The sequence below is a fragment of the Bidens hawaiensis genome, unplaced genomic scaffold, assembly GCF_021521415.1.
Source record: "Bidens hawaiensis isolate Kalapana, Puna unplaced genomic scaffold, B.hawaiensis_p1.1 tig00023079_1, whole genome shotgun sequence".
NCBI lineage: Eukaryota > Viridiplantae > Streptophyta > Magnoliopsida > Asterales > Asteraceae > Bidens > Bidens hawaiensis.
In genome coordinates this window covers 74482-87801 of record NW_027493616.1, presented here as the reverse complement: position 1 = coordinate 87801, position 13320 = coordinate 74482, and the positions used below count along the sequence as shown (strand labels likewise).

At 34.2% G+C, this 13320-nt stretch overlaps 2 protein-coding genes across 2 annotated transcripts; both read left to right on the top strand.

Annotated features, from left to right (window-relative positions):
- The first annotated feature begins 5395 nt into the window (after positions 1–5395).
- Positions 5396–7880, top strand: LOC143566944 (uncharacterized). The gene has a single exon (XM_077053491.1). It carries the CDS (start codon positions 5430–5432, stop codon positions 7752–7754), a length of 2325 nt encoding a protein of 774 aa, XP_076909606.1. The 5' UTR covers positions 5396–5429; the 3' UTR covers positions 7755–7880.
- Positions 7881–9721: 1841 nt separating this feature from the next.
- Positions 9722–12375, top strand: LOC143566923 (uncharacterized). The gene is made up of 4 exons (XM_077053477.1): positions 9722–9757; positions 11156–11265; positions 11394–11435; positions 11756–12375. The coding sequence occupies exons 2-4, from the start codon at positions 11161–11163 to the stop codon at positions 12068–12070; spliced, it is 462 nt and encodes a 153-aa protein (XP_076909592.1). The 5' UTR covers positions 9722–9757; positions 11156–11160; the 3' UTR covers positions 12071–12375.
- Positions 12376–13320: the final 945 nt, after the last annotated feature.

Genomic DNA, 13320 nt, shown 5'->3' with positions numbered 1-13320 from the left:
GTTTTTAATAAAAATGCTTTAATTTTAACTTTATAACAAAAAGACTGAAATACCAACAAGTAAACAATGGCACACCTTATTTTGAGAGCAAGTATTCGTCATTTTGTTGCATGCTGAAAAGAAGCAAGAACACTTTCAATCTCCATTTTATGGAAAACATGATGATAAAAAAAAACTATACATGTAGGTACTTACAGAATGCATTTGACTGACTGCATGCTGTACCACCATTGTTGGTTGCAGCTTTTGAACTTTTACCATCTTTTTGTGGTGTAACTAATGACTCATTTGATTCAACTTTCCTGAAGCCTCTGTTTATCAAAAACAGCTCTTCATGATTCAACACACCTGCATATGTAACAATAAACATCTATTATAAGCTATCTCAATTCTCATAAACAACTATATGTTGAAAACAAACACTGATAATCACCTGCACTGGTGAAGAAAGCATTATCCCAAGCTAAGCTTTTACGCAAGAAACTTTGCCTTCTTGGCTCTGACTGAACCTGATTAGTCCGCTCGTTTACATTATCAAACGATACTGCAAAACAAGTTACATCATAAACATAAATCATCACGCTTAAGATAATTACTTCTGATAAGATGGTTGATCATTTTTAATTTCAAATTTAATCAATCCTACAAAGTATAGTGATTTGTTGAATAAAGTAAAAACTTAATAAATTGAAATAAAATTATAGGGAAATTTAACGATTAATCAACAAAAATAAACCTATTGTCATATCTTTTTATCTGAATCTTTAGTCCAAACAGTACTATGATTTATCAAAGCATAAATATTAAATGCATATAGAACCGTTCAATACTAGCCGGTTTTAAGCAGAATTATGATTTATTAAATGTTAATCCACTAAAACTTTTGCCATATCTTTAATTCAAACAGAATTATGATTTATTGATGCATTTTTACATATAGAACCGTTCAATACAGAACCAGTTTAAGTAAAGAACTACGAAAGCCGCATAAACACATGTACCTACTGCTTTACATACAGTACATTAAGCAGTTACATAACAGCATAACAACATCTCTTCATCATGTAACTGATTGAAACAATATAATAACCGTATAATTGGAACAGAAACAGCTAATAACCGATTACGAGAACACGGAGGCACCTGAAAGCCGAAGATCTTCTAGAGAATCACGAAACGGAAAGGCGATTAAGTAATCATCTTCTTCTTTAAAATCTATGAGTTGCAGCAGATTATTATCTCCTTCAAAACTCTTGGTTTCTAACGTCATTGTTGCGTTGAATTTGGAATTTGATTGTGTTTATGTTTAAGAGGCGATTATAACAGAATCTTTAATGATTTTGTTATTGATCGAATCGGAATCGGAATTGAATTGAATTGATTTGAATTTATTACTAAAGATACAATTTTATTGACGCGGATTTGGACAAATATGATAGCAATGGGTTTTTGGATGAGACGCTCCTGATAGAAAAATAATTAATTAAAATAAAGATGACGACTTTGTAACAGGCGGGAAAAGTTTAATTACTTTTTCATATTTGGAGATATGTATAATTTAAATACTATAATTGAAGTTATTTTTTTTCTTTTTAAAGACAAAATGAATAAAGTCCGGCTATTCAGGATAACCTAATGATAAAATGCAACTTCATATGTTTGTGAATCGTGATCACAGTCATCGTTGGGTAGTCTAAGATTACTATCTCTTGTTCTGGAAAAAACCAGCTTTCCGAAGACCTACTGTGGTAACTGGTGAAACCGATTTTAATAGGATTCGAATTCAAGACTTTCCGGTATTCAATGTAAATTTTTATTTCCACTCTAGTGCCAGTTGTCGGTTGAGCTAAATCTCACTGACCATTTAAGTTAATTTATTTGTCAAATCTGGACCCAAAATAGTAATTATATATATAGATAAATATCAAATGTTGGTGCCACAACTCCTTTTAAGAAACCAATAGTTTTAGTATTTATGATTTTTGTTTCAACCTTAAAACAAAGTTGTTAGTGATGGTATGTTGGCTTGTGTGTGACTGCACATATAGAATCTTTTTTAAAAGACTTTTGCATCATTTATACATTTTTAAAAGGTATTCAATCTAGATTTTTTAAACGTTTTTTAAGTATAATAATTTATAAAGTTTTTTTTAAGTATAATAATTTAAGGAAATTGAGTTTTAGATTTAGTTTCGGTATCGTAACGAATTTAAGCGACGCAAACTAAGAACACAGCGCATCATCGACGCAACACCCGTGTTATTGTTTATTTAGTTTCGGTACCGTAACAAACCTAGCCAATAACAAAATTACTTTTTATGTTTACGTATGGTACGATAACAAACCTAATTGTTACCGACCGAATGTATGTCAACTCGCCATTGCAACGCTCGTACTTGTTTGTTTTTTTTAAATATGTCATTTTTTTCGAAATTATTTTTTGGGTTTACTTCCAGTGTTGTAGCAAACCTATAGGTGCTGACCGAATTTTCGTCACAACTCTTGTAATTTTCCAAACGAATAAACGTCGTTTTACTTATATTATTTCGGGTATCATAAGCTATGCGTTTACTAATTTATTTTTTATCAGATACGCTTTCATCATAAGTTGTATGTATGCTGACACTATTTTGGGTGTTCACATATATAATTTTTTGATTTAGTGCAGGTGTCGTGATGAGCTTAACCGATGCCAACCGAATTTGCGTTAAGCCGCCGCCGCAACGCGACGGATTTAAACCTAGTTATATTATTATTATTAAATTTTTAATTATTTTTTAGTAGAAAAACATTAAATATTATATCATTTTTGATTGACCATAAATTATCATTCAAAATTTAAATATTTACAACTGTACAAAATTACTAATTTGCTTATTAATTCACTGAATTTGAATAATTAAAATTTACAAAACATTCATTAACTTAAAAGACTAAAACACGTCTTTTTTAACGGTCAATTTTACTAACAAATACCAACAAGAGACTATCAAGTAGCTAGTCACCGAGAAACACCAAAAATCATTTTATGCTATAATACATCCCAACACTGTTTTTTACAATACGTTTATTAAACTTATTCAATATGTAGTGTTGTTTCTAACGTATTATCATCGTTAATTCTACATAAAAAGACAACTATTTCGGTTTTGTGGTTTCCCAGTTTTATTCGTTATGTTATCAATGACTTCATTAAATCAAACAAACAACTCGAAATCAACGATAACCATTGAAACAATGATAAAACAGTCAAATGTTTGTCTCACTTATATGGGGTTCCTGCCTTGGAGGTTTCAAGTTCGTTTCCCAACTCATGTGCAAAGCTCTGAAATATGGGAGCACCATTGTATGGGGTTTTCGCTCGAGTAAGATGAGTTGTATTTAAAAAGTACAGGATTAAGGATTAAGGTATCAAAAGGAACTAGTGAAATCTAGTAAGTTGCTACCACTTTTATTTTTAGTCAGCCCACACATTTGACATGCTTCCGTAGTTCCATTACAATACCATTTTATTTATACTTGTTTTGTTAATGATAAAATACAACCCGAAATTTCTCGTTAGAGATTGATTGTGCATGGTTGTTATGTTAAGACAAAAATTAAGCTCTATTGTCGGATGCAATGTTGATCTCTACTAGGGATGAGATCGGGACCGTACCCGTATCTGTACCCGAAAATACCTGTACCTAAAATCAGTAAATCTTGGTACCCATACCCGTACCCCAAATTATATGGTACGGGTACGGGTACGTGTATAGGTACGGGTACGGGTACAGGTACTTTGGGTACGGTACTCGCTTTAGTACCTCTTTGTTCTTTTTTAAAAAAAAAATCCTCCACTAAACTAGTATCAGTAACGATACGATACCGGCAATCAATTATTTATAATAATACCAGAATCGTAATACCGCAACCAAAACATAATACCAAAACTAAAAATGAAACAAATCAGCCATAATATAAAATTCATTTCCTTTTCCTTTTTTTAGTTTATTGCTACCGGTATTAAGGTGTGTTGTAAATATGTTTCTCACACTATGTTCCTAAGTTTACTTAACGTAAGAAAGAAAAGGATAACATTTCCATTCCTGTACTTTCTTTTTCCTTTCTTTAATTTATTTTCATTTCTTGTCCTTCCATCAAATTATTATATATATTAATTTTTAACTTTCTTGAGCATTAAGGGTTGTACCTTTAGCTTAAGGAGTTGTACCCTTTACTTCAAATATATAAAACACAAATCTTTTAGTTTTTCTTTTCCTATTATTCACATTTCAGTTTAATATTTGCGGGTAAACACGCCACAACGGACGTGCGTGATTGAACGTTTTACATTTAATTTTCGTTAGGTTTAACAGTCTCGATGCAAAGCACGGGTCTACTCCTGTCAAAACACAGCTTGAATAAAACGATTTAACATTACTTTTTCATGATTCTACGCCCCCACCGCAACGCGGGGGGCTTGATACTAGTTTCTTTCAAATTGGAAAGAAAGAATTTGCACTACAAAACACCTACTTTCTTTTTCCTTTCTTTCTTTAAATGAAACTTGAGAACACACTTTTTATCCATTCATTTCCTTTTATTCCTTTAATGAAACTCGGGAACACAAACTTCCTCTTCTTTCCCTCTCTTTCCATTCTTAAATGGAAGTTGAGAACATAGCGTAAATGATTTAAGTTTCATGTGAGAGTTAGACACTCTAAAAATATTAATTTATAAGTAAATAAATCATTTTCAAGCTCTATCAATCAATCAATTATATCCAGTGAAATTCCATCAACAACAAAGCTATAGGTAGGGTCTGGGGAGGGTGGGATGTAGGCACACCGTACCTCTATCCAAAGGGATAAAGAGGTGACTTCCAGAGAAACCCTCAGCTATAAAATACATATGTATGAAGCAATCCAAATGAAATTAAAGTTCAACAGTAATAATAATAATAATAATATACTATTATGATGTGTGACCAAAATAAGTTAAATAGAAGCCCCAATGTATTCTTTTCTCCCTAAAAATCTTTAACTTTAATTTTACTTCTTCACGAATTCCTAAAACGAACAAGACAAATCATGTTAGCACTCTAAAATCATGCTAGACACTCTAAAAACGAAAACAAGACAAATCATATAAGTAAATAAATCATTTTCAAGCTCTATCTAAAACGAAAACAAGACAAACAAGCTTAAAGTCACAAGATGTAGTTTAAATCATGTTAACTTATTTTAAATTTGAAAAAGAGATTATTAGTGTAACAATATATTTTCTCTATGCTATTTAAAACATTGGAGTATCAATGTAACAATTGTTTTAAATCTTGAAAAATTGTTATTCAATAGTTATTAACTTTTGTGGTCAAATTGTAAATAAAACCACAAAAACCACACAGTTATACCATCTAAACCCTGCAACAAATAAACACAATAACAATGAACACCACATCATCATCTCTCCCACCACCACCTGCAACTCCTCATTCCCAAATCACTGAAACCCTAACCCTAATCCTCTCCAAAACCCCCAATTCCACCTCCATTTCATCATCAATCTCTCAATTCCTCCCACACTTAACCCCCACAATCATATTCTCAATCATATCCTCCAAACCCCTAAAATCAAACCCACAAACCCTCATCAATTTCTTCAAATTCACCCAAACCCACTTACCCAATTTCAAAACCGGATCACCCACCACCCTCCCATCATTCTTTTCCATACTCCAAACCCTATTCGCCCACAACAAATGGTCCGATGCGAAAACACTACTCGTCGAATTCATTTCATCCGACACCTGCCACTGCCTTATTCGCAACATCGTCTGCCCGACCCGGGACACGCCACGTTTGTCGAAAGCGCTTTACGATACTGCCATCGGGGCGTATGTCCAAACGGGTAACCCGCATTTTGCCATGATTGTGTTTAGGAGAATGAAAAGACTCCGAATTCGCCCGAAACTGATTACATGTAATACGCTTCTGAATTCGCTGGTAAAGCATTCGTCTTTGAATTCGATTGTTTATTCTCGTGAAGTGGTTAATGATGCTGTTAAGTTAGGAGTTGTGCCTAATGTGAATATGTTTAATATTATGATTAATGGTTATTGTTTAGAGAATAAGTTTAGTGAAGCTCGGGCTTTGATGAATGAAATGCGGGAGTTTAATTGTTTACCGGATAACGTAACGTATAACACGTTGTTGAATGCTTTGTGTAAGAAGGGTAGGTTGAGTGAAGTTAGGGAGATGTTGTCGGATATGAAGAGTCACGGGTTGTTTCCGAATCGGAACACGTATAACACTTTGATTCACGGATATTGTTTACGCAAAGGTTGTTTAGCGGAAGCTACGCAGGTTCTTGACTTAATGACTCAAAATGATTTATTGCCCGATGTGTGGACTTACAACACGTTGATTAGCGGGCTTTGTGACGAGGGGGATATTGACGAAGCGGTTAATCTTGTTAGTAAGATGGAGAAGTTGAAATTGTTGCCCGATGTGGTGACTTACAATACGTTGATTGACGGTTGTTTTAAGGCGAAGAAGAGTAGTGAGGCGGTTAAGTTTCTTGATTTGATGAGTGAAAGAGGGGTTAATAGAAATGAGGTTACTTATAATATATTGATTAAGTGGTATTGTAAAGAGGGTGATTTGGATAAAGCTAGTGAAACGCTCGAGCATATGGAAACGAGCGGGTTCGTTCCGAATAGTGTAACGTATAATACTTTGATAAATGGTTATTCGAAAGCGGGTAATTTAAAAGAGGCGTTAAAGATTATGGAAGAAATGATTGGACAACGTTTAAAGATGGATACTTTTACAGTTAATACCGTTCTACACGCGTTATGCGTACAGAAGAAGCTAGAAGAAGCATATAAGTTAATTCAAGACTGTAAAAACCGTGGTTATATTATTGATGAAGTAAGCTATGGAACGTTGATAGTCGCGTATTTTAAAAACGATGACGCTGATGTTGCGTTAAAGCTTTGGGATGAAATGAAAGATAAAGGAATTGTTCCGAGTATTGTTACGTATAACTCGATTATTGGCGGGCTATGTAAAGCAGGAAAAACCGAACAAGCGATTATGAAGTTAAACGAGCTTCTTGAAAACGGGTTATCACCAGATGAAACGACATACAATACGGTTATTCTCGGGTATTGTTGGGAGGGGGATGTTGAAAAAGCGTTTCAGTTTCATAACGACATGGTTAAGAACGGTTTTAAACCCGATGTTTACACATGTAATATACTTCTTCACGGGCTTTGTAGTAAAGGGTTGGTGGAGAAAGCGTTTACTTTGTTTAACACGTGGGTTTCAAACGGGAAAACCGTTGACGCGGTTACGTACAACACGTTAGTCTCGTGTTTGTGTAAAGTTGGGAGATTTGAAGATGCAATGGATCTTGTTACCGAAATGAAGAATAATAATTTGGGGCCTGATAAATATACGTATAATGCGGTTCTTGATACGCTTACGGATGGTGAGAAGCATCAAGAGGCAGAGGACTTGATGGCAAAGATGATTGAATGGGGTGATGTGTTTGATGATGAAAGTGCAGGGGTTAAAGAGGAATTAAGTGAAAGTTCGAGGGCTTATTCGGAAAATATCGATAAGCTTTGTAGTGAAGGTAAGTACAGAGATGCAATGAGGGTTTTTGGTGAAGTGTTGGAGATGGGTATGAGTGTGAAGAAGTCTACTTGTATCAGTTTGATGTGTGCACTTGTTAAGAGAGAAATAAGGATGTCGAATGCGGTTTGACTGCAAAAAGTCAACGGATGTACTATCATAAAAAAAATACATTTTTGGTTCATAAGATTCATGTTTTGTATTAGTTGAGCAGTTATAGTTATACTGTGTTTGATTTATAGGTTGTTAAGCTTAACATTGCACTCGTTATACTGTGTCGAATTGTGTTTTTTATTTTCATTTTCATTTTTTTTCTTTAAGCTTAACTCGATGACCACGACCAATATAATGGCCCGCCCTTGCCCCCTTCAGTCAGGCTCAAACCGTGAAATCAAACTGGAACCAAATCGTTGGTAACGGTCCGGTTTGGTTGGTTTTTTATATCAACGGTTTGGTTTGGTTTGGGTTTCTAATTATTAAAAGGTTTACTTCTTATAAATGTCTACCTAGGAAATCTTAAGCCTTAAACAAAAAAGGGGAAAAACAGTTATCTTTCTTTGTGTATTTACTAAATTTGTACGTAATGTGATATATAGAAATGTTAGTGATAATTTGTATATGTTTCTTTGTTATATGAGATCAAAGGCTACTAGAGATAGATTATCGGTCACAGTTGAGGCATTAGCTAGACGCACTCGAGACACCGATCTTTAGAACATACAAATCTATCTAAAATAAGTTTGGGTCAAAATGAGGTCATGTCGAAATGAGTCGTTTTATATAAGGTGTTACGACAATTTCGAACAAGTATTTTTGTTCATTTATAAACAAAAATCCTATGTAACGTTTTTTTACACTTTTTGTTTTTCTATTTTTTTATTGGTTTGTAATATTATAGCAAACCCAAAAGTTTTGTAGCCTAAATAAATAATTCAACCTATGTAATACACAGTTTGCTTTTGGTTTGGGCTTTTTTTAGCTTTTACATGAAATAAAATTGTTAAACTAGAAGTTGTATAGAACTTAATCAAGATGTGAATACACAAAAAAATGTTAAAAGCAAAAAATATCCGAAGTTCAAAACAACTAGAATACAGTTGATGTGCATCATACAAGATTAAAAATACAAAAAACAATGTCGATACAGTCTAGGAATGATAGGACGCTACTACAACCATTTTCTTTATCTCAAAAGATAAAGGTTCACATAAGATAACGACTAATTTCTCAAAACCACTTCTCCGACCGATTTATGAGAAGCTGGTTTCAACTTTCAACGTCTATAATCTCAAACTAGCATAAACAGGTGGTTAGAATCGATTTCGAGACCGATTATTACTATTACTATGTACAATTGAAGGGTTTGGTGCCACAAGGACCCTATTGGGTCACTTGACGGCACCTAATTGGTGCAAAATTGTTTTTTTGTTGTTAATTTTGCTTCGCAACGAACATAATGAAAATGACATAAATGACAATTTATCTTTTGTGTTTTTAGTTCCGGTATCGTAATGAGCGTGAGAGAAATCGACTGAATTCGCTAAACTCATCGCGTTTTCTTTTAATTATAGTACCGTAACGAATGTAACGAAACGACCGAATTCGCTAAACTCACCGCGTTTCTTTTAGTTCTTGTACCGTAACGAATGTAACGAAACGACCGAATGCTAATTTTTTTTAGTTCCAATTTCGTAACGAACGTGAAAGAAATTGACCGAATTTGCGTAGGCTCGCCGCCTCAACACCCTTGATCGACAACAGTTGGGTTTTACCAACACCCGAGTTTGACCGACCAACGCTACCCATTGGTGATTGGTCCATCTCAATTTTTATATTTGTTCATGGTTTAGTTCCGGTATAATAACGCATAGAACCAAAACCGACGAAATTCAGATCAACTTACGATCTCAACGTTTGGTTTTTACCACTGCCGATCTGTCCCAATCACTAGTTCATATCAATTTTGAAACCTGTTTCGGGTTCCATACTGGACACCTCTATTAAATATTATATTAAAACGCTTTGGAGGTGCATTCACTCACTCACTCACTCACTCACTCACTCTCCAGTACTACTGCTGAGGTATCTCTTCTTTCTTACTGCTGCTGCATCCAATTGTCACGTAATCGATACATGTACTTGGTTACATGTTTGATTATCAATTTCAATTAACTGCTCTGCTCCGATTATACTAGTTGTTGTTAAGTTAAATTAGGTCTAACTGTTTTCATTTTCATTTTCAATTTCATCGATTCAGTTGTGTTCAACCAATACGTCTGCTGTATACGTTTCAGATCTATAATTAAATACGCAACTATTTCTGCCTTAATTAAATCATATCATATCATGCCGCCGTTTTGAGCCTCTAGTGTAGTGTGATCATTTAGATTAATAGTAGTAGTAGTAGTAGTAGCAGCAGTAGTAGTAGCGGTGGCGGTGGCGGTGGCGGTGGCGGGGGCGGGGGCGGGGGCGGGGGCGGGGGCGGGGGCGGTCGCGGTCGCGGTCGCGGTCGCGGTCGCGGTAGCGGTAGCGGTAGCGGTAGCGGTAGCGGTAGCGGTAGCAGTAGCAGTAGCAGTAGTAGTAGTATAATTACTCACATCTGATATCTATCTTCTGTGATATGTACGTGAATATAAATGTCATGTTCAAAGTCTGCCAGCCTCTTCCATTGCTGGATCTTAAAGTGATTTAATTAAGGCAGAAATACTTGTGTATTTAATTATTTATTTATAGATCTGAAACGTGAGAAGTGTACAAATAACTAGAGAAATTATTATTACACTATTATGTTTTATAACATAATTACTCTAGTTCAAAACTGTAATTACTCTAGTTATTTGTATGTTTAGTATGCTTATTTTATTTGTACTGGATCCCACCCCTATATATATATATATATAACCTTTTGATGTTTTCTGAACTGAAACACGCAATACTGTAAGAATGACAGAGTTCATTCAGTTCACTCAACCGTTTTCGTCAATATTATATTATGATTTTGAAAGTTTCCTCACATCTTAATCTAATCTAATATCTTCTGTGACATGTAATAACATGAATTTGATGTTAAATATTGGCTTCCTCTTTGATGACGGTCATATATATATATATATATATATATATATATATATCAGTTGTCCTTATATGATGCTATAATCTTTGTTATTATTAGTAAACAACAGATTTTATAGTTTGTAACTGACAATTTATTATTAAGCATCAAAGAGATCAAGTGTTAGCTTGTCAACAGTCAACAACACCCTGATTGTGAGCTTTGACTACTTAAAACAGATTTTACAGTTTACAGCACTTTGCTTTCAGGACACTCTATTGGTTCTGTGTTTTAACGTAGATTCGTTTTTATTACAAATAGAACCTTACTTTCAACATGTTGTATGTTATATATTGACAATAAAATATTATTGAAATTGGAAGACTAATAGATATTATGAGAGCACGAAACAGCAAATTGTATGTAGTCTTAAAACTTAAATCAGTAGCGACCTATTTAAGTGATTGTGTACAATTAACAGCAATTATGCCACAAGGAGCAACGGGAAGACCATTGATGGGAAAGTTGACACTTGAAAATTACCTCAATTTGGAGCATGCGGACACCATCTCTCCTCCTATTCTTCGAAAGGTGAGAGTCTTAATCAATGTTTATAAAACCTTGAATATTTCCAGATAGTTTTAATACATTTAGTTTATTTATAATTTGTGTTTTTTATATTTTATCAAAATTATGAACACCTTTTGATTACTTTACAGATACTTATGATACATGGAATCAAAAGCTGCAATGTTCCAAAGGTTATGTGATCTTAAGCACTATTAATGAGACATTATTGTGAATTCTGGAAGTGGCCGTTTTTACCATTTACTTGGAAATAACAGGTCAAAGCAATGAAACGGGCCAAAAGTGATCCGGGTATTTTTAAATGTTTGCAACCTCAATCTTAACAAGCAATTTATCTAATCATATGCTTAATTGTTTATTAAATAATTTATGTCAGGTCAACGCAACACAATCTGACCCGTTTTTCCTTGTCTTGACCCGTTACTCAACTTCTAGTAATTTGTATTATTCGGTTCACTAAAATCAAAATAAATAAATAAATTTGTATTTTCAGGATGATTTGTTGAGTGCAGTGAGGTCAATCAAGCTGATGGATGTGCACCGCTCGACTCTGCAAACTGATGTCTCTTCAAACGTGTTCCTGAGTGTAAATGATGTAATCAGAGACATTTCACTTCTGCATTGGCAAGAATGCTGCATCACTGATATTGAAACTATCAATTCAGTCACTGATTTTGAAGAAGAGTTGCCGCCTAAACGCTTCAAACCCGACTGCAGCACTGTTGTGAATGGACCTGGGCCTGGGCCTCTAGCATTGGGCTCACAAAAGCAGATTAAGGACCAGAAAACTAAAATGGGCGACACATAAACTAAGAGGAGTGATCGGGTCAAGAAAGCTCCAATCAAATGGAAGGATTTTGTGATTGAAGCCAAGCCAGTACCTCGCTAATGATTTTGGCAGAAACGCATGCTATAGGAAAGGAAAGTGAGTGTGAAGATTATGCTTATTGTTAGAATATTGGTCTACCTAATTCAAACCAAGAAAAACTAAGTACAAGGTGTCATAAATATGAATTACAGCAATTTACTAAACAAAATATTACTGACATATTATATCGAAAATTAGGACGTTACATAATGGCTACTTGAATTAGAGAGTTTCGCCTGTGTTTTTATATTTTATGTGTTCATAAATAGAGTACGTGCGAATCGAAAACTATGGAGTTGACATAAAGATGATATTGTAAAACTATTCATACTTGCAATGAAATGTTTTGGTGATAAAACTTGTGTTTGTGATAGAATTGTTTAAACTCTTGCGTCTTATCTAAAATGTTAAATGAAATTTTATTTAAAGCATTTATGTGTTCGCGTACAACTTGTCATGTTTATAGTGTTCATTTACAATATCTTGCATTGTTACTTTTCTTAATCAAAAAAATATACTGTACAAAAGACAAGATTGCTTACTAAGATGACAACTTATGTAAAAATGTTGAATGCTTACAACGTTTATTATTTTGGTCCATGGTTGATTTATCTGTAAGCTTAAACTGTTGACATCACATGTGTCTTGTATGGTGATAAATCGCACCATGACATTCAAAGTTCAAACATATATTGTAGTTGTAGATCTCTGAGGACCAGAAAACTTCTTACTATTCGGGACTCAAAACAAAACTATACAATTTTACCAACTGAAGAAATGGATTGTGCGGCCAATTTTTAGAGTTGGGTGTTATTGAGTGGGTTTCTGAATACACTACTAGAAAAAATTATCTTATAAAGAGTAAGGATAACACGTAAATGTGTATCATTAAAGCTTCTGTCATAAATTGAACATGTCATCTTTTTGTGACACATTTACGACGTCCATTTACTATATGCATTTATGTGTGTCATGGTTTTAGGTGTTAAAAAAAACACACATACATACATGGGCGACAAGCAAGAATCAGCCCCTTGGAGGCTAATCTTAAATATTGTGTTAAATCATTTTGCGTTATTAGTATGAACTTCTACGCTACGGGTGATGGCCCGGCCGAACGTTTTACACTCATTTACTTTTTAGTTAAACCGCTCATTTACTTTTTAGTTAAACTACTAATCATAGTTGGT